General features: G+C 51.9%; 1 protein-coding gene across 3 annotated transcripts in view; it reads left to right on the top strand.

Annotated features, from left to right (window-relative positions):
- Positions 1–19019, top strand: part of PPFIA1 (PTPRF interacting protein alpha 1) — a 90779-nt gene that overhangs the window by 63579 nt on the left and 8181 nt on the right. For all 3 annotated transcript variants that reach the window (XM_032594950.1, XM_030331470.1, XM_030331469.1), the window contains 7 exons: positions 2876–3027; positions 3644–3816; positions 3989–4082; positions 9318–9399; positions 9506–9706; positions 16796–16971; positions 17076–17173. In XM_032594950.1, coding sequence (XP_032450841.1) covers positions 2876–3027; positions 3644–3816; positions 3989–4082; positions 9318–9399; positions 9506–9706; positions 16796–16971; positions 17076–17173 — 976 coding nt within the window. The remainder of the gene's footprint in view (positions 1–2875; positions 3028–3643; positions 3817–3988; positions 4083–9317; positions 9400–9505; positions 9707–16795; positions 16972–17075; positions 17174–19019) is intronic.

Genomic DNA, 19019 nt, shown 5'->3' on the forward strand with positions numbered 1-19019 from the left:
GACAGAGAGAGACAGAGCACGAACGGGGGAGGGGCAGAGAGAGAGGGAGACACAGAATCGGAAACAGGCTCCAGGCTCCGAGCCATCAGCCCAGAGCCCGACGCGGGGCTCGAACTCACGGACCGCGAGATCGTGACCTGGCTGAAGTCGGACGCTTAACCGACGGCGCCACCCAGGCGCCCCGCTGTTGTTGTTTTTAAAACGTGTTTGCCTCTTCTGGTCCTTGAATTTGTGACTTCCGAGCGTGCAGTAAATCTGATTTCTCTTCATTTCTTTGCATGCCTCTGTCAGCCTAGCGATTTAAGGAAGCATCGTAGAAAGGTAAAGTGCTTGGTAGTGTAACCTACCTGTGTTTGTCTGTGGCGGGTGGGAGAGTGCCCGTCGCTTCGCAGAGCGGGCACCGCAACTGGGTCACGACAAGCGGCCGGTGTGTCCCGGGAAGCGCTGGGCGCTCGAGCTTGGCGGCCGGTTTCCATGGCGCCTGTGAGGGATGTGAGAGCTTGCCTTTCTCTCTCGTTTGTCTCCTGCTCGCTGCGTACTCAGTTATGCGAGACATAGAAGTTTCCAGGAAGAGAAATGACTGAAGCCGAGCCCTAGATGTTCGATTTGGGGATAACCACCTTGGACAGTTGTGGCCAGTAGCGTTTGGCGAGCTCTTGGGGTCCGCCAGCTGCCGGGTGCAGTGGTTTAGGAGCCTGTTACCCGGCCCCCACCCCCACCCCCTGAGAGCCGTAGCGTGTGTGGTCACCCCCGTTTCCAGATGTGGAAACGGACCGAGAGCCCGGGTCCTGTGCCCGAGGCCACATTGCAGCGCAGACGCTGGCCACGACACCACTCTGCCACGTACCCCACCTTTGCTCGGGCGCCCTTCTCTCCTTTACGGCGCCCCGGGCCGGGGCAGGGCACCTCCTGTGTCCAGAGGACCATGACTTGGGTGTCCCCTTCTCACGGGAAGTGCCGTGCCTTGGGACCGGACCCTTGACCAGAGCGCCCCCCTCATAACTGGGATACTTTGCTCCCCGGACCGTACCCCCATCCCAGACCCGCCCGGCCACACGCTGACAGGGCCGTGCCTCTGATACGGAGCTGGGCGGCAGCCGGGGGAGCCCCTCCCCCGCAGGGACGGTGTGGCCGTTCAGTTAAACTCCGGGTTCGAGTGCCAGCTCCGTCAAAGGTGGTTTCGTGACCCGGGTGTGTTAATCACCCCCTTTTTGCCCTGGTTTGCTCCCCTGGTAAGTGAGGACAGCGATAGAATCGTGGCCCTCGGGGTGTCCACAAACTGCCCATCGGTGCACGGTCCACAGAGGTCGGGAGCTCTCACCGGCGACGGGGCGCAGAGCACGCCCTGCGGTCCGCTGGCTCGTGCCGCCCTTTCCTCGGTAGCAAGACCTTCTCGAGGAAGGAAGGAAGGGGCGTGTGGTGAACACCCAGGCAGGACGGCCTGCTCCCGCAGCTCACTGACGGCTCCTTGGAGGGCTCCTTGGAGGCTTTGGGGGATGAAGACTAGGTGCACGAGAAGTGGGTGTCAGGTCCGCGTGGACGGGGCCAGCACGGGCGTTGCGCTTCCCAGCCCTGCGGGAGCCTCCCTTTTGGTTGAGACCGAAATGGCCCGTAGGCCCAAGTCTGGCGGGACCCAGGGCCGGGCGGGGGCTTGCGTGTGGACTGCGCCGTGACGCAGGGGAGGGCCTGTGCCCGGAACCCTCCGTCTCTGCTCACCTCATAGCCGGGTCCCTAGTGTGGCTCCCTGTCCTGTTCCCTTTTGGGTTTGTTTTCTCCATATCCTTGCCTCCACCTGGATTTGAAATCTATTTCTGTTGCTTAAGTCTGACCCTGTTTAGTTTTATGTGGATAGTTTGTAGCCGGTTAAGGTAGCCTTTTGTTGTCTGATGATTGTCATGGAAATCGGGAGAGGAGGCAGGTGTTCTGTAGCTGTTGGTTAAGCTGGTGTCTTCCCTGAGCTCAGCTCCGCTTGGTGCTGACCCCCGGCCCCCGTGGGTGTCCCGAGCCCCATGCAGCTTCGGAGGTCCTGGTACAAACCCAGTTGGCGGTGCCTGTCTCGCCAGTCCTACACGGGTGCCTCACCGCCAGGACCTGTCAAGGGTGATAACGCTGGCTGGTCCGTGGCCCCGCCGTCCTTTCCAGGGCCCACAGCCACATAGCCGCACACCCACAGCCTGTTACAGGAGGAAAAGTGGAGTCTGAAGGGGGTCATCTTGTCGTGACGACAGCCCAGGGTCACTTTGTCTCCACCGTGTTGAGCACGCCTTCTCTAAGCCGCAGAGAAGTCCTTCAGTTTGTAACGTCAGCCTAAATGTCACTGAGAAGCAGAAGTCAGACCCGAGTGGGGGTGGGGGGGCGGGGGTTTGGGTGCCTTCTCACTTTCTGCCCGTGCTCGTAGGTCCAGGCTTTGCATCATTACTGGAAGTGACACTGGGTTAGGGCCCAAGCTGGTTCCTTTTCCCCCAGACAACGAGCGCTGCACAGTCGTGCACGGGAAGCCTCTGTGCGCACCAGGGTTTGCTCTGAATGGCGTCAGGAGACCAGCACCTTGCTCCTCGGCTGGCGGTGGTCGATGGGGACGTGGTTCGGGGCGTGGTTCGCGAAGGTCTCCGCCGCTGCCTTCCGGGGCCGGGCTCGCGGTGGCATGGGGTTCTGGGGGAGGGCGCACCCGCTGGGTGCAGATGGCCCGGGGTCTCGGCGGGCCCGCTGCCCAACGCGTGGCCCGGAGTTAGGCCAACACTAAGAGGGTGTTTTGGACGCCGCAGAAAGCGCAGCTCGTGGCTACTCAGATGAGTTCCTGGCTGTGATTTCAGGGCTGTGTGCTCGTCTGTCGGGCCCGCGGTGAACTCCTGTCACCCTCCTCTCGACCCCGCAGTTGCCGGCTTCGCGCGAAGAGGTACGAGACGACAAGGCAACGATAAAATGTGAAACGTCCCCTCCTTCCTCCCCGAGGTCCCTGCGCTTGGACAGACTGCACCAGGGGGTGCTCCACGCGGCCAGCCACGAGGACATCAGGGACGCCAGAAAGTAAGGGGCGCAGGCACCACAGGGGACACGCCAGCGCGTTGGTTTTCAGCTCCGAGAAACCCTTGATCTTCTGGGGGGAGAAAGGGTCGGGACGGCGATTCTAAAGAAACGCCAGCGAACTGAGTTTACATGCACGATGTTCTTGGGGCACCTGCCAGGGCTCTGGGGGTGCGGCCGCCGGAGCGCAAGTCCGCTGGGACAGACCAGAGTCCGGCGGTGCAGGCGGCTGTAGGGCGGCCTCGTTTGCCCACATCCTAACCGCCGGCCGTCCTGAGGCTTCCCCTCTGCCCTCCCCTGGGCCGAGCTCTGTGCCCCGAGGGGCTCTGGGGAGCCATCTTCCCCCCACCGGGCAGCTCCAGCAGCCGCTCTGTTTCTTGTACCGTGTCCCCGGCTGGCTCTGGTTGTGCCTGTGCTCCGTGCTCCCGGGTCACGGCCTGGAAGGGCTGCCGCGCGTTCTTGGCCCAGGGCGCTTGGAGTCCAGATCTTCTTGGGAGGGAGAGAGCGTCAGCTCCCCGGGGGCAGCCCTCCCCGGGAGCTGGGGGCCTGTGCTTCTCGCTCGCGTGGGGCGGTGTGTCGTGTGCCAAGCCCGCGTTGAAGATCCTCTCCCGTCCCCCAGCTCGACAGGCTCGCAGGACGGCCCCGTGAGCAACCCCAGCAGCAGCAACAGTAGCCAGGACTCGCTGCACAAAGCGCCCAAGAAGAAGGGCATCAAGTCTTCCATCGGCCGCCTGTTTGGCAAGAAAGAAAAGGGCCGTCCGGGCCACGCTGGCAAGGATCCCGCGGGACCAGGTTGGTGTCCCGTGTGTGGCTCCCACGCGCAGGTGGTCCTGCTGGTGTCATTCGTCTAGAACCGTGATCACTCTGCCTGCAGGTTCCTTCCCCTGTCGGGAGACCCTCACGTGGCCTGTTGAGCACCCCCCCCCCCCCACGCCCCCCATTTCATCACTCTGCTTCCCCACAGCTGCTGTTTTGGAGGTGGAAAACTCCTCTCAGGACGCCCTGGGACTCAGCAAATTGGGCGGACAGGCTGAGAAAAACCGTAAACTTCAAAAAAAGTAAGCGTTCTGTTCTTTGTCTTCTCTGCGTACTTTCAGCCGTACGTGGTTTCGAAGCGGTGGCTGTTTGTTCATTGAGCTCTGTAGCTGCAAAGAGGGACTCTCTTCCTCCAGGCTGAGCCTGAGGTCCTTGTTAAACTGGGCCTCCTGGAGGCGTAGAGCACGTGTGAGATCGTGAAGGGGCTCCCACTCCACCTTGAGGAGTTGTGCAGGGAGGCTGTGTTGTGGCTCACGTGAGGGCGAGACCTCGGAGCACTTGGCCCGGAGCCCCGGCTCCTGTACGGGTCAGTTTGGGGCTCTGGGCCTTGAGCCGGGGCAGAACTCAGTGCGCTCCGCGATAGGCCTGGAGCCGGGGCCTCACGGCCACGCTGGGCCCACAGGGCCCCGTCCCGCTAGAGGCCGGTTCCCCTTCAGCCCCTGGAGTTGTCTGTCGGTTTTCCTTTAAACCTGCCTCAGTTTAGGCAGTTTATGACTTCTCAGAAGTCATAATAACGATCGTGACTGGCACACCGTGGGCTGTGTTTCAGGTGAAACGCTGTGGTTTCTGTTACTGCTCACAATTCCGTAGGAACAGTCAGGCTTTTGGTTCCCTGGGAATGGAAATTTGTAGAAACCACTCAACAGCGGTCTGATTTGAACGTTGCTATGTTTGAACTGTATAAAAGTGTTTTGAGATGACTTGGATAGTTGCCATCTGGCCATGTGCAGTTTGATACTGAAAGTAGGCCTTTTGCTTCTGGAACCGTGCTGGGAAAATTCTGTCCCTTCGATGTTGCCGATGTGTTTCATTTCACATCCTTACACTTTTTGTAACGGAAACGGTGAGACTCGTGGCAGTGCCCTCTGGGTCTCCCACCCCACTGCTCCCAGAAACGTGTATTTCACGTAGGATCGGAAGTAACGTAAATTGGCCAAAACGTTTCACTCTGTCTCCTATGTTTATTTTGTCATCCTCAGGAGGTATTTTAAGTACTTGCTCATAGGAGGACGGCCTTTATTGAGTTATTTGCCCCAGCATGTGATTAAATTTCACAGAGTGTGTGTAGGTAGCTTTCCCTGGGGCTGAGATGTTCAAATTGCCGGCTTTGGTTCTGTGTTACCACAGCTGCAGCCGAGTGTCTGAGAGCGGGTCGTTCTCTGGACTCCGTGATCATCATGGCAAATTCCAGACCATACAGTTGACACTTGAACAGCAAGGGTTTGAATAGAAGGTCCACTTATATGCAACATTTTTTTTTTTTAATGAATCCAGCACAGTATTGTAAATGTGTTTTCTCTTCTTTGTGATTTTCTTAATAACCTTTGCCTTGTTTTATGAAAAAATATGGCATATATACATAACTTACAAAATATGCGTTAACCGACTGTTTATCGGTAAGCCCTCTGGGTACAGTGGGCTATGAGGAGTTAAGTTTTCAGGGAGTCAGAAGTTATGCTCGGATTTTCGAGAGTGGTGCTTTGCCCGGATGGCAGAGCCGTGGTGGTGAGGTAGGGCCCCGTAAGTCCCCACGCGAGGTGCCCTAGTGTGGACAGTGTCCGCCTCAGGAGAATGAGCCTCGGTGGTGTCGGTGGTCATGTCGTATTTGATGAGACGCTTCTTGTTACGAAGGACCACTTCGCCGCTGCATTTATGTCCTAACTGTGAGATGCGTGTTGTCAGTCATGGGTTACGCGGCCTCATGCGTGTGCCTGCTCCCCATAGAATTCGGCAGGTTTCTAAGTGTCTTTCTCCTGCGGCTCTAACCGTAAGGCTGGGAAGCACTCCACATGAGTTTACTGTTAGGGCGAGTGTTCGGAAAATCACGTGTGGTATCGAGAATTGGGTCCTTGAGGGAGATCAGGTCCCCGCTCAGTAGGCCTGGCCCACGGCGGTCAGAGCGCTCATGCATTTTACCCTGTGGGGGAGGCAGAGTTCTGTAAACCAAGGGGGGGGCGCGGCCACAGCGGGGGATGCGGCGTCTGAGAGCGGAGGAAGGAAGGAAATAACCGCGAAAGTCAGACAAGTCTCCCATGCCTCCAGGATGTTGGCTTGTAACCCCCGTTCCTCCGTGCAGAGTTAGGTGCTGGGGGCCCACTGAAAATTCAGAGAAGCGAGGGGCGCCTGGAGGGCTCTGTCGGTTAACTGTCGGACTTCAGCTCAGGTCACGATCTCGCGGTTTGTGAGATCGAGCCCCGCGTCGGGCTCTGTGCTGACAGCTCAGAGCCTGGGGCCTGCTTCGGATTCTGTGTCTCCTCTCTCTCTGCCCTTTCTCAAAAATAAACATGAAAAAAAAAATTACAGAGAAGTGCTAGACAGATCAGAGTCCCTGCCTCTTTAGTCCTCGTGTTTCAGGCTTCGGAACTGGTGGCGGAGAGCGTTGCTTTCTGGAGTATTGACCTGTGCAAGCAAACCTCATGTCCTTACGGTAAAGTGTGAGCCGCCCCGCTTAATTTCGTAGCTTGTGGTCCACAAGGAGAAAAACGGATCATTCCGTCGATCGTTGGAGTGACCGTGTGGGTACACGGGCAGGTTCTTCCGGGGTACGTGGCCCTTGGTTTACGCGAGTCCCAGGTGACGGGAGCTGGCCGTCCGCAGTGGCAGGCGGCAGAAGCGCAGTTCGTCCATCAGGCGAAGGAGGGGTTGGGTGCACACAGGTGCTCTGGCTCCTCCGCTTACGGGGGCGGCACTGACCCCCCCAGGAGAAGGAAGGGGTGCAGGCGTTCCCCCCCCCCCGGGTCCATCCGGTGTTTAGTCTCCTGGGCGGCGCTCTGGCCTGGTAGGGGACGGGGCCCGGTGCAGACGGAGACCTGGGCCGGCTGCCCGGCTCGGGGCTCCACGTCGCCGCCGCCTCCTGGGTCTTGTGGCTGCGTGGCCCTGGCTCCGCTGCCTCCGCGTGGTCTCGGCGGGACCTCGGGCCTGAGCTCCAACCCACGAGCGCATCTGTACCAGAAAAGGCTTTTCGTAAACAAGTAGCCACCGCCAGGAGGAAGGTGAGGGTGAAGTCAGAGTCGTGGACACCAACCTCCAGGTAGTGGGGTTCGTGGGCCGTCTGTAACCCTGTAGGGGTGGACGGCGAGCGTCTACGTGAGATGTTTTTTTGAGGTAGGCTCCACGCCCAGTGTGGGGCTCAAACTCCCGACCCTGAGCTCAAGAGTCCTGTGGTCTACCAACCGAGGCAGTCAGGTGCCCCTAAATACCTGTTGCGTGTGAAAAAGACAAAGCGTGGCAGACGGAGTGCCACGAATCCGGTCGCCGTTCAGTTTGCTTTCGGAGTGCGGGGCATCTGCGAGCCCCCTGGGCCCTGCAGCAGAGCTGTGCGCACCCCTCCCGTGCCGGGCTGGGCTGCTTGGGACCGAGCCCCTGACCGTGCTTTCGGAGCTCAGGTCTCTCCCCGGCCCGTCTGCCAAGGAACGATTAGTATCGTGTGTACGAGTCACGTGGCACGGCTTACGTAAGTGTTCGCATAAGATGTTGCTGCTGTCGTTGAGAATTTGTCCGTAGGACACGGAAAGTGGCTTTAAATTGAGCACACGGATGGCTTACTCCGCCCGGCGAGGGAGGCCCTTCTCCCCCGTGCTTATTCCATCCGGTGTGGGCGCCCCGTGTCGGGGTGACCACAGCCCCAGTGGACTCCCATTTCTTTTTCATATGTGAGTAAATAGCTTTGCTGCTCATTTTAAAGAGGGAAGTTTTGCCTTTCTTCCTTCCTTCCTTCCTCCCTCCCTCCCTCCCTCCCTCCCTCCCTCCCTCCCTCCCTCCCTTCCTTCCTTCCTTCCTCTGGCTATTAAGATTTGTTGCATTCTAGGGCACCTGGCTGGCTCAGTCAGTGCAGCATGTGACTCAGTCTCAGGGTCTTCACTTGAAGCCCCACCTTGGGCATAGAGCTTACTTAAAAAAAAAAAAAAAAAATTGTTGCCCTCCCTGGTGTAATCCTTCCTACACAATTAGAACATTTATTACCCCCAGGAAACCTAAGGTTGACTTCAGCAACACTTACTTGAAACTTGATGTGAAACATTTTGAGCTCGAATTGTACGTAGACTTTACAGTCTTAAGAAAGGTCTGATACCGTTTAAATATATTGAAGAACCAACGTGTTTGTTTAGAAACATGAGATTCAGTGATGTGTTCTGCAGAATTTATCAAAGAAAAATAACACTACAAGTGGCCGAGGGATTTAAAAATGCCTCAGGATGCCCGGGCACGTAGGGTAAACCATCTTCTGTCCCACCCCACCTTCTCTGCGAGGCCTTTCCCGTTCAGAAAGAATTCGTGTCTCTCAGAAAGCCTCGTACGTACACAACATGAAAGGGCGAGGTGAAATTCTCAAAGCTTATAGCGTTGTCTCTTACGTAACTATGTTATTAGTAGACGATCATTTTTAAAGATGTTAAGATGGTGAAGTAATGGTTTGGGTATTTTAGAGCCAGGCGGACAGAATATTTCGGATGCGGTGAGGATCCCAGGACGGCTTCCTGGTGTCGGCTTGTGACAGGATCACAGTCTCACAGGCTGCCCTGTGTGCACTGGCCCCAGTGGTGGGGACTCAGAGTTTCTGGGTCTGAAGCCTGTGGGTTAAACCATGGGATGACCCAGTCTCTTAACTTAGCAGATACCTGTATTAGCCTGAATCGCCGTGTAGAATAGAAACCGCCAAAATCCCGCCCGTTCCTTAGTTGCCGTATCAGACCATTACTGGTATTAAAGTCTGTGCTGTTCTGTGTTGTTGTCTTTGCCGGACGTGTTTGAGACCCTCACAGCAGCTCCTCACGCAGACGCAGGTGCGGCCCCCTCCTGCGGTTTTCCTTGTTGTCCAGGTACTCCTTCCGCTGTCCTACCTCGGACGTGAAGGTTGCCGGGGTTGGTTGATGTTGACACTGATTCTTTAATTCTGCCAGGAGACGCCTCTGTTACGCTTTTTTTGTTTTTTAATTTTTTTTTTTTTTTTAATGTTTATTCATTATTGAGAGACGGAGAGACACAGAGTGTGAGCAGGGGAGGGGCAGAGAGAGAGGGAGGCGCAGAATCAGAAGCGGGCTCCAGGCTCCGAGCTGTCAGCTCAGACCCCGACGCGGGGCTCGAACTCACGAACCGTGAGATCACGACCTGAGCCGTAGTCGGTCGCCCGACTGACAGAGCCACCCAGGCGCCCCATATACTTTTGAAAACGTGCACAGGGAATTACCTCTGTTTACTTGCTATATACCCACAGGCACTCGTGACTCTTCAGCGTTGAATTCTCTCGTTATTTGTAGGCACGAATTGCTCGAGGAAGCCCGGAGACAAGGTTTACCTTTCGCACAGTGGGACGGGCCCACCGTTGTTGTTTGGCTGGAGGTATGTTTCTTTTGAATCCTGGGCGGAGCACATCCCATCTGTGAGCAGGATGAATGCATTCGTACACCGTGCAGAACCTTCTGGCCTTTACACTTCCTGTCTCTAGCTCTGGGTCGGGATGCCTGCCTGGTACGTAGCCGCTTGCCGAGCCAACGTGAAAAGCGGGGCCATCATGTCTGCGCTGTCCGACACGGAGATCCAGCGTGAGATCGGCATCAGCAACCCTCTGCACCGGCTGAAGCTGCGGCTGGCCATTCAGGAGATCATGTCCCTGACTAGTCCGTCAGCCCCTCCTACTTCGAGAACGGTACGCACCTGTGGAAGGAGCCCATCTGCCGCTCACGTTGCCTCACACGACTAGTGTTCCAGTTTAACATTTTAGCATTCAAATACGTGATCGGGTGGTTAAAAGATACTTTATTGAATGCTCTCAGAACAGCTTGACTTTGCAGTATAGACATAGGAGTTTTTTAAAGTGTAGACAAGGAATTATCCCTAATTTAAGTACAAACTTACCAAAAGCGAAGGGGAAAGAGCTCAGATCCCTATTTGCATTATTATCAGCGTTTTACTGTCTGACTCATTCAGCCCGTTGTTGCTTTCCGTTCAGGGAGCCGCGGGTCCCGGCGGCTCAGGGCTTTAAGCAGCCTGTGCATCTGCCCCTGCACACTGAGCGCGGCCGTGCTCCGCGCGGGCAGACCCTGGCCGTCCTTACCGACGCCCCTCCTGGTTGAACGTTAAAAAACGAATCTGAGGACGACGTTAATGGTTCTTGGGGGACAAAGTGGGCCGGCTCCTTGCTGTGGGCTCTGTACGTTGGCTCAGCTCCCACTCTGCTGTTCTCTGCTCCGAAGAGAAAACCTGGCGAGGACACAGCCTCCCACGTTCTTCTCCGAGTAGCAAGCAGGTCAGCGCCCGATTCGGGACTTGCAGGGACTTTGCACAGAAAGGATTGCCAGCGTCTTTGTTTCGATTCTTAGGACAGAATTGTAATGAGCAGTCAGTCTGTGCACTGACCTGTGGCCCGGGAATGTTCTGTCACGGCATCCGACCAGGTCCCCGTTGCCTGGTTGTTTCCAGTTAGAGAGACCTTTGTAGAAACAAAGGTGTTAGGGTGGCTTTCGCAAAGTCTTAGAAACCGTCTCGGCGAAGGCCCCCGCTCACGAGCTGAGTCAGCGGACAGTGATGACAAGCACACCTGGAACAGGGAACCTCGCTGTGAGACGGGCCAGCCCTCTCCCTGAGGGGCCCGACGGCCGGCAGGGCGCTAACGGGCCTCGGGTCTGCCGCGCCACATCAGCGGTGCCGGTGTTTTGGCTCCTTGAAGTCAGTGGCCGTTCTGTGTGCCACGCTGAGCCCTGTGCTGGGCCTCTTAGGGTCCCCAGGTGAGGTTGTCCCGTCCACGTGGCCCCATCACTGTGGAGCGCCTGTGGGCAGCCGTCCACAGGCCAGACGTGGGGACGGTGCTCCTTTTCGTGCTTTGGGGGAGAGTGTTTTAAACATGTCGAAGTGACGGTTACTCGAGAATTAGGAATAGTTTTCAGAAGTACCAAATAGGTCGCTTTTATATTTCCCGTGTGTCAGGTGGTAGGCGTGGCAGATGAAGCTCCAGAAACCGTGGGCTGTCCTGGGGTCACTGCCACCACAGTGGTGGTGCGCGTGGTGGTTCTCCGTCAAGGGGCGGGGCTTGTTTTAACCTTCTGTCGTTTTCTGTGTGGGCATCTGAAACGAGAAGGCGGGAAGAATGGCCTTTGCGTCCGCCTGCTCCTTTTACGTGCCCGAGGCTCACGTGTCTGCTGCCTTTCCTCTTTGTCACTGCTTCCCTTGCCCTGGATGTGGTTGTCACTGGGGCCGCCCTAGACCACAGGAAATATCTGGTTAACGCATGAAGAGATGGAAACGCTCACGGCCACGCCACAAACGGTCAGTCGCAGCCCCGAGCCTGTCCTCCCTCCGTGCTCCCTCCTCCCGCCCCCGAGAACGGCGCGATTCTGGGCTTTTCTGTGGGGAACAAAAACGTCCTTTCACGTTAAATTGTTCGGATCAGTACTTCCTTTAGGTATTAGTGAAATGCGTGAAGTAGAATTCTATTTTAGATTTTTCCCAGGAACTTAAAATGGATAGACTAGCTCTGTTTAGAATAGATTGAACTCCTATCTCCTTCCGGAGAGACGTCGCTTTGGCGCTCGGCCTCCACATGGTGGCCCTAGTTGTCTCCTTTAATGGACGTGCCTGCCACGGGGAGTCGGCTCCTTGCATGAGAATCGGAGTTGGTGGTTTTGCATGAGTTTTGCATGACGCTTTGACTTTCTCACTCTGTCACCCAGTCGCTCCACGCCGTCCCGACAGAGCTGATCTGCTCGCATGCCCAGGCCCAGCAGTACTAACAGTTGTGTTCTTTTGCATTCCTAACCTCGTGACCCCAGGAGGCTGAGGAGGGAAGCTGGGCTCAGGTTGGAGACTCTCTATAATATACTCTTCACTATATGTACAGCAGCAAAAGAGCTGGAGTGTGAAAGCTTGTAATTGACTTTTCTTGACGTTTTTAACATCTTACTTTATGCCGAATATCGTTGGTGATTTAAAGTCTTAGAGCAAAGCGTAGGATTAAAAGAGTACGTCTCATGGACAATTTTGAACCTTTCTCATGGGGCACCACGGTTAATTCTGCTTAAAACACACGTCACTTTGTTTGGCCAGTGGCTGTCACACACCGTGCCTGGGCCCTGGCAGCTCCTGGGATCATAGAAGGCCGTCCCCGGTGGGCTGACACTTCTCCCAAGGCGTGCTGACGGGAGATGTTCTGATAAATACCTGGCACGAGAGGTGGCACAGGGGGCCCTCCCTCCCCGTCTGGGCATCCGCGTGTCGCTCCATGCCGTCCTGCCGCTGTGTCCGTTGAGAGGCTTTCTTACTCCCGGGGTTCTCAGAAATGAAGCCTCTGCTTGCAAATCGTACATTTGAATTTTCAGCTTCCTCGTTCTCCAGGCTCACAAAAAGCTCCGGCACGACTCTCTTGCAGCCTTGTTTGGGCAGCTTGATTAAAAAGCAGTGGTCTCCTACCCGGATTCCAGTAACATTGCCGCCTGACATACTGTTAGGTCTTAGGGCTAGAAAAGGTTTTAGGTTTCGAGGGCTGCAGGCTGCAGCCAGTCAGTTCTTACGGGTGGTGTCGTGTTCAAGGATCCGCAGAGGATAATTGTATGTCAGCAAAAACAAACTCCTCTTCCATCTCGATTTTTCTCATTTCCAGTTGATGGTTGAAACACCTTTTTTTCTCTATTTGTACTCCTAAAATGAAGCACGTATTATCACTTAAAAAAAAATTTTTTTTTTTTATTTTTAAACTTTTTTTAATGTTTATTTTTGAGGCAGAGAGAATGCAAGGTGGGACAGAGAGACAGAGGGAGACAGAGAATCTGATGCGGGCTCTGCACTGCCAGCAGAGAGCCTGATGTGGGGCTTGATCTCACGAACCGTGAGATCATGTCCTGAGCCGAAGTCAGCCACTTAACCAACTGAGCCACCCAGGTGCCCCGTATCACTTTTTAAAAAGCAAAAGAGGAGAGTGACTCTAATGTTCCATGCGTTCCCTCTTCAACCGTTTGATCTAAGCCCTCTGTGCCAGTACTCTAGATAAATATCATTAATCAGTTAGCCTGCTCAGATGTTTCTTTATGGGGCCAATAATGGCCATCAGTGAATTGAAAAGGGTGCATTTCATAATTGCTTCAACGTCAGCGTCTTCCACACTAAGAAGAAGAGCTCTGGCAGCAACTAAGTACGAAATTCCCTGTCTTGGGGTGGGATGTGTAAATGAAATAAGCCGAATGTTTGCTCTTTGCAGTGGAAACGTAAACAAGGATGAGCCGTGCCAGTGACGCCAGAATTAGCCCCCACTCAGTCTTCAGCATAAGCAAGGATGGTTTTCACTCCATCCGTCTTCTAGATGAGAAGAGAACGAAGAGGCGTCCTGGTCTCTGTGCGCCTGCCCCCTGCCGCCAAGGGCAGCGGTCATAGAGTGTGCCTTCCCCGGGCTCTGACATAGCGACCGGCTCTTAAGCCAAGGGGGAGCTGGAGATGCGCTTGGGCACTCAGGGGAAGCAGACTTCCAGGTGTGGTCAAGTCCCTGATGCCTTCATTTAGCAAGTACCGTCCGTGTACTGCCCGTGCAAAACTGAGCTGCTTTCTGGTAACACCTGCCCTCACCTGTCATGTTTTACAGAGGTTGCAAAGCTGAATTGGCTTTGTGACCATTCCGGTGCTGGAGAAAATAGAGCCTGTGCAGCGGCAGTCTCTTGGCGGCCTGAGTGTTCTCTGACCATGAGAGATCCCTGTCGTATGCTTTCTTCAGAAGGCTGTGACAGCAGCCCAGGAGGCGTGGGTCTCCCCGGTTTTGAGGCTGGGTCCTCCGGGAGCATGTGTTATGGGCCACTTAACAAGTGGGACCAGAGTATGTGAACAACGTGAAGGAGGACTCTGCTCCCATGAGACTATTTAGAAATTTCTTTGCATTTTGTGTCCATTTAAGAATACATGAACAGAAGCAAGAAAGCAGTGATGGCTATTCACGTCCTAAGGGTCAGGTCTGTGATATTGAGAGTGAGGTTGGAAAGAGTGAAAAGACATGACATTGTGACAATTTGCCAAAAACATTTGATGCTTTTCTCACTCATGGTTATTTACCGAAAGTAGTGACACAGTTTTCTTCTATTGAATTTGAGCATTCTTACTGAAATCTGACTCATTCCTTCTATAGTTTGTTTGGTGTGAATACTAGATAAGAGGCTGTATTTTCAAGACACAACATGGTGGTAGTTGAGAGTTAATATTTCCAAGGATTCCATAAGGTAACTACAGAATTCCTGTGACTGTAGCTTTGCCTTCTTGCACTGAAGAAATCCAGTGCCTTTGTTTGATATGTGTGCATATACTTATAATGTGTTTACTTCTGTTTCATGGCACAAATGTTGCACATTTTCTGTTAAATGTATCCCAAAGGATTTCATAGTTTTTCACGATATTATAAACGGTATTTTTAAAAATCTCCATCTCCAGCTCATTTTTTTAGTATTTAATAATACAGGTCCTGTTAGTTCTGATAGCTGTCCTGTATTCATCTTCTGTGTTGATAATCAAGTCATATGCAAATCAGGACAGTGTTATGTCTTTAACAACCCATGTGCTTTTGGTTTCTTTTTCTTGCCTTACCACAGTGGCTGGGAGTTCTGGTGCAGTATTGAATGGAAGTGGTGGGAGCAGACATCCTTAACTTTGTTTCTGATTTTAGGGAAAACGCATTCAGTCTTACACCACTAGTGTGCATTCAGCTCCACATTTTTTTGTAGAAGCCCTTTATCAGGTCAAGGAAGCCATCTTTCCAGTTTCTAGATTGCTGAGATTTCCATAGATGAGTGATTTGGTCACACACGTTTCCCACATCTCTGTGGTTTTTTTCTTTTCAGTACATTGGTACGGTGAACTCCCTTGATTTTTAAATATTGACCCAAGCTATGTTACTGGGATAAACTCCACTTGTCATGATATCATATTCTTTTCACTTATTACTGATTTGATTTGCTAATGTTTTGTTAAGGAAGTTTGCATCTCTGTCTATGAATGCTATTGATCTGTTTTTGTTTTTTTTTATACTCTGTCTGGTTTTGGTGTCAGAATAATGCTGCTCGTATAGAATGAGCTAGGTATTTCTTCTTCACTTTTTTGTAATAGTTTATGTAGAATTGTTTGGTAGAGATCAATGGCAAAAGCATTTGAGGTAGAGATGTGCATGTGTGCGTGTCTGTGGGTTATAGCTACAGATTCAAAGTCAGGTACAGGTTACCAGTTTCTTTCTGAGTGGCTTTCGTAGATTATGTCTTTCAAGAAACTTGCCTGTCTTATCCAGGTTGCTTACGGCTGTCTACAATTTTCCCTTATTACCCTTTCAGTGTCTGTAGGGTCTGTACTGATGTACTGTGATTTCAGTGTCTGTAGGGTCTTTCATTCTTGATGTGGATAACTTATATCTTTCTTCTTAATCACTCTGGGTAGGGTCATTCCATTCTATTGATGTTTATGAAGACCCAGGTTTTACTTTCATTGTTTTATTTTCTATTATTTTTCTGGTTTCTGTTTCATTGATTTCTGCTCTTTTATTTTCTTCCTTCTGTTTGCTGTGAATTTCATTTGTTCTTCTTTTTCAAATTTTTTAAGGTAGCATCTTACATTATTGATTTGCAACCTTCATTTATAATGTACGTACTTAATACTATAAATTTCCCGCAGCTAGTGCAGCGTCCCACAGTTTATGAATATATTGTGTGTGTGCTTTCTTTATGGTTTTTTTTTTTTTTTAAGATTTTATTTTAAGTAACATCTACACCCAACATGGGTCTTGAACCCATGACCCTGAGATTGAGAGCAGCACACTCCACTGACCAAGCCAGCCAGATGCCCCTTGTGTGTTCACTTTCATTCAACTCAAAAGATTTTCCCATTTCCCTTGTGATTTCTTCTTTGGCACGTGGGTCAGTTAGAAGTGTGCTAATTCCAAATATTTGGGAGTTTTCTAGATTTCTTCTCATTATTGCTTTCTAATTTAATTCTGTGGAGGTCAGGGGACATACATTTGGTATGATTTCAGTCTCTTTAAATACGTGGAGCTTTGTCTGTGTTGGGCAACATTCTGTGTGCACTGTTGCCGTTGGCTAGAGTGCTCTCACGGCAATTGGGTTGGGCTAGTTGATGGTGCTGCTCAGGGCTTCTCCGTCCTTGGGAGCCTATCATTCTGGCTCACCTGCTCAGTCAGCTACTCAACCATGGGGAAAGGGAGGTCTTCTAACCGTCTCTCCTCTCGGTCTTAATGGGTTCATGTCTTCTTTTAAATCTATGTTTGTATTCACTTTTTAAAACTCATTTTGAAATTAACAAATATTTTGTTAAGGAAATATGGAAAACAAAGTGTTAAACATAAAATTAAAGCCAGAGATAGTTTTAACGAGTTGAGCTGGATTGATCCTTCAAACTTGTTCATGAGTCGTGATCATTCTTTGTTGTTATATTATTACCTATGAAAACTGTTTCAGAATGCTAACATGTGATCAGTTACAGGTTTAATGTGGTTTGGTGATTACGTTATATGTATTAGCACAAATGAGTTGTAGGTTTTTAATGGTAGAATTTCCTTTGTGTACAATTTTAATAGAAAATTTAAGTCAGTAAGTAGGAGATAAAATTATTTTGAAATTATAAAAAGCCATATTACTGGGTTGGCCTTTGAAAATACGTAACAGATTAAAAATTCAGTGTAAAGATGATTTAAATGACCCTCGCGACGTCCTCTCTGTTTTTTGTTTTTTTTTTTTTCTGAACTGATGTTCTTAATTATCGTGAGCAGACGCTGGCATACGGGGACATGAACCACGAGTGGATCGGCAACGAGTGGCTGCCCAGCCTGGGCCTCGCGCAGTACCGCAGCTACTTCATGGAGTGCCTGGTGGACGCGCGCATGCTGGACCACCTGACCAAGAAGGACCTCCGAGGGCAGCTGAAGATGGTCGACAGCTTCCACAGGTGTGCTGCTGCACGTTGGCCCTTCCTGGTTGGCTAAGAGATGTTTGCCCACTGCCACGGCTAATTGTGTTTTGTTTTGTTTTGTTTTTGGTTTTTGGTAACAGAAACAGTTTCCAGTGCGGAATTATGTGCCTGCGAAGGTTGAATTACGACCGTAAAGAGCTAGAGAGGAAAAGAGAAGAAAGCCAGAGTGAAGTAAAAGGCTAGTACATGGCATTCAATTCATGCAGCGTGTGTTAACAGCCTCGGTGATTTCCTACTTTTTTAAAAAAATCAGGAAAGGCTTGAAGTGGAAAAAAGTAGTCTGGCATCATTACAGAGGAGGGAGAGATGATCCCTTTCTGCGGCCAGAGACCCTGTGCCCGTTTTCTCGTGCTTAACGTCAGTCTGTAGGTTCAGGGTCTCCGGGTAAACATTCTTCCTATGACCTTAGACATTTCCTCTTACGAGGATACACGTCCTCTTTTGTTCAGAAAAGCTGCTACGCACCATTAGAGAGCAACAGAGCAGAGGTGAACAGGCCCCTGCTGTGTGCGTCTTGGTGTGAGTGTGAAAAGTACTGCCCTGGCTGTCTCTCCAAGGACTCGAGGGGCCCACAGTAGCATAGCGTGGTTCTTCTTCCTGTGGATGAGGGAGCGGTATGGGGTCAGCGGGGCACTTGGGCCTCGCAGACAGGGTGGGGGCCTCTTCTGGGGCGCGGGGGTGGGGGAGCAGGCAGAGGCATTTCGAGGAGGGAGCAGGCCCAGGGGCGTGTAAGAGGACATGGTGCTCAGCCAAGAGAGCAACACCCAGGGCACCTCTAACTGAGCAAGTGTAGTAGTTTGTTTTGCGACAAGACGTTAACGATTAAGCTCAACGTAACCTCTCCCCAGATTTTCAGTCTAAAGAAATCACTAAGAATGGTAATAGCAGATCGGACTTACCAACTCCAAGCACAAAGGTTAATTTATTTAATCCTTACCACCGTCCTGTGAGTGCTGTTTTCATCCCTCGTGTTTACTAAGAAAGAAAGGTAAAAGTGTGGTTACGGAAGGGGCACCTGGGTGGCTCAGTCGGTTGAGCATCTACCTCTTGGTTTCAGCTCAGGGTTTGTGGGTTCAAGCCCTGTGTCATGCTCTGTGCTGACAGTGTGGAGCCTGCTTGAGATTCTCTCCCTCCCTCCTTTCCTGTGCCCCTCCCCCTGTTGCTCCAGCTCTCGCTGTCGCTGTCTGTCAAATAAATAAACTTAGGGGGCACCTGGGTGGCTTCGTCAGTTAAGCGTCTGACTTCGGCTCAGGTCATAATCTCACTGTTCGTGTGTTTGAGCCCTGTGTCAGGCTGTATGCTGACAGCTCACATGCTGGAGCCTGCTTTGGATTCTGTGTCTCCCTCTCTCTCTGTCCCCCCCCCCCCTCAAAAATAAATATTAAAAAACTATTTTGAAATAAATAAACTTTAAAAAAATGTGGCTGGAGGGGAGCCTGAGTGGCTCAGATGGGTTGGGCGTCCGACTTCAGCTCAGGTCACGATCTTGTGATTCATGAGTTTGAGCCCCGCGTTGGGCTCTGTGCTGACACCTTGGAGCCTGGAGACTGCTTGGGATTCTGTGTCTTGCACTCTCTCTCTCTCTGCCCCAACGCTTTCTCGCACTCTCCCTCTCTCTCCCCCCCACTCTGTCTCTGTCTCTCTCTCAAAAGTAAATAAGCATAAAAAAAAATGGCTGGGAAGATAGCCCATTTGAAGGGTAGTCTAGCCACGATTGAGTTAGTGTGAGTCACAAGAAACACCATAAGACAATATCTGTGATACATGTTCTGTACGTATATAATAGAACGTATGTAACATATAAATGTAGTAACGATCTGTAAGTATTTTACGTGTGTCCGTGTGTGTATATCTGTCCTTTTACCTAGAAGAGGACCTTGGAAACGAACTAGGTAAATGTGTTTCATTTATTGTGTACTTCCATTTTAAATCTTTTCACGGTTGACAGAAGCAGTCTTTCAAAGTAACTGGTGATCATCTGGTGATTTTTAGATCTCTCCTAATGCAAATGCAATATTTATTAC

Source organism: Lynx canadensis, chromosome D1 (assembly GCF_007474595.2).
Source record: "Lynx canadensis isolate LIC74 chromosome D1, mLynCan4.pri.v2, whole genome shotgun sequence".
NCBI lineage: Eukaryota > Metazoa > Chordata > Mammalia > Carnivora > Felidae > Lynx > Lynx canadensis.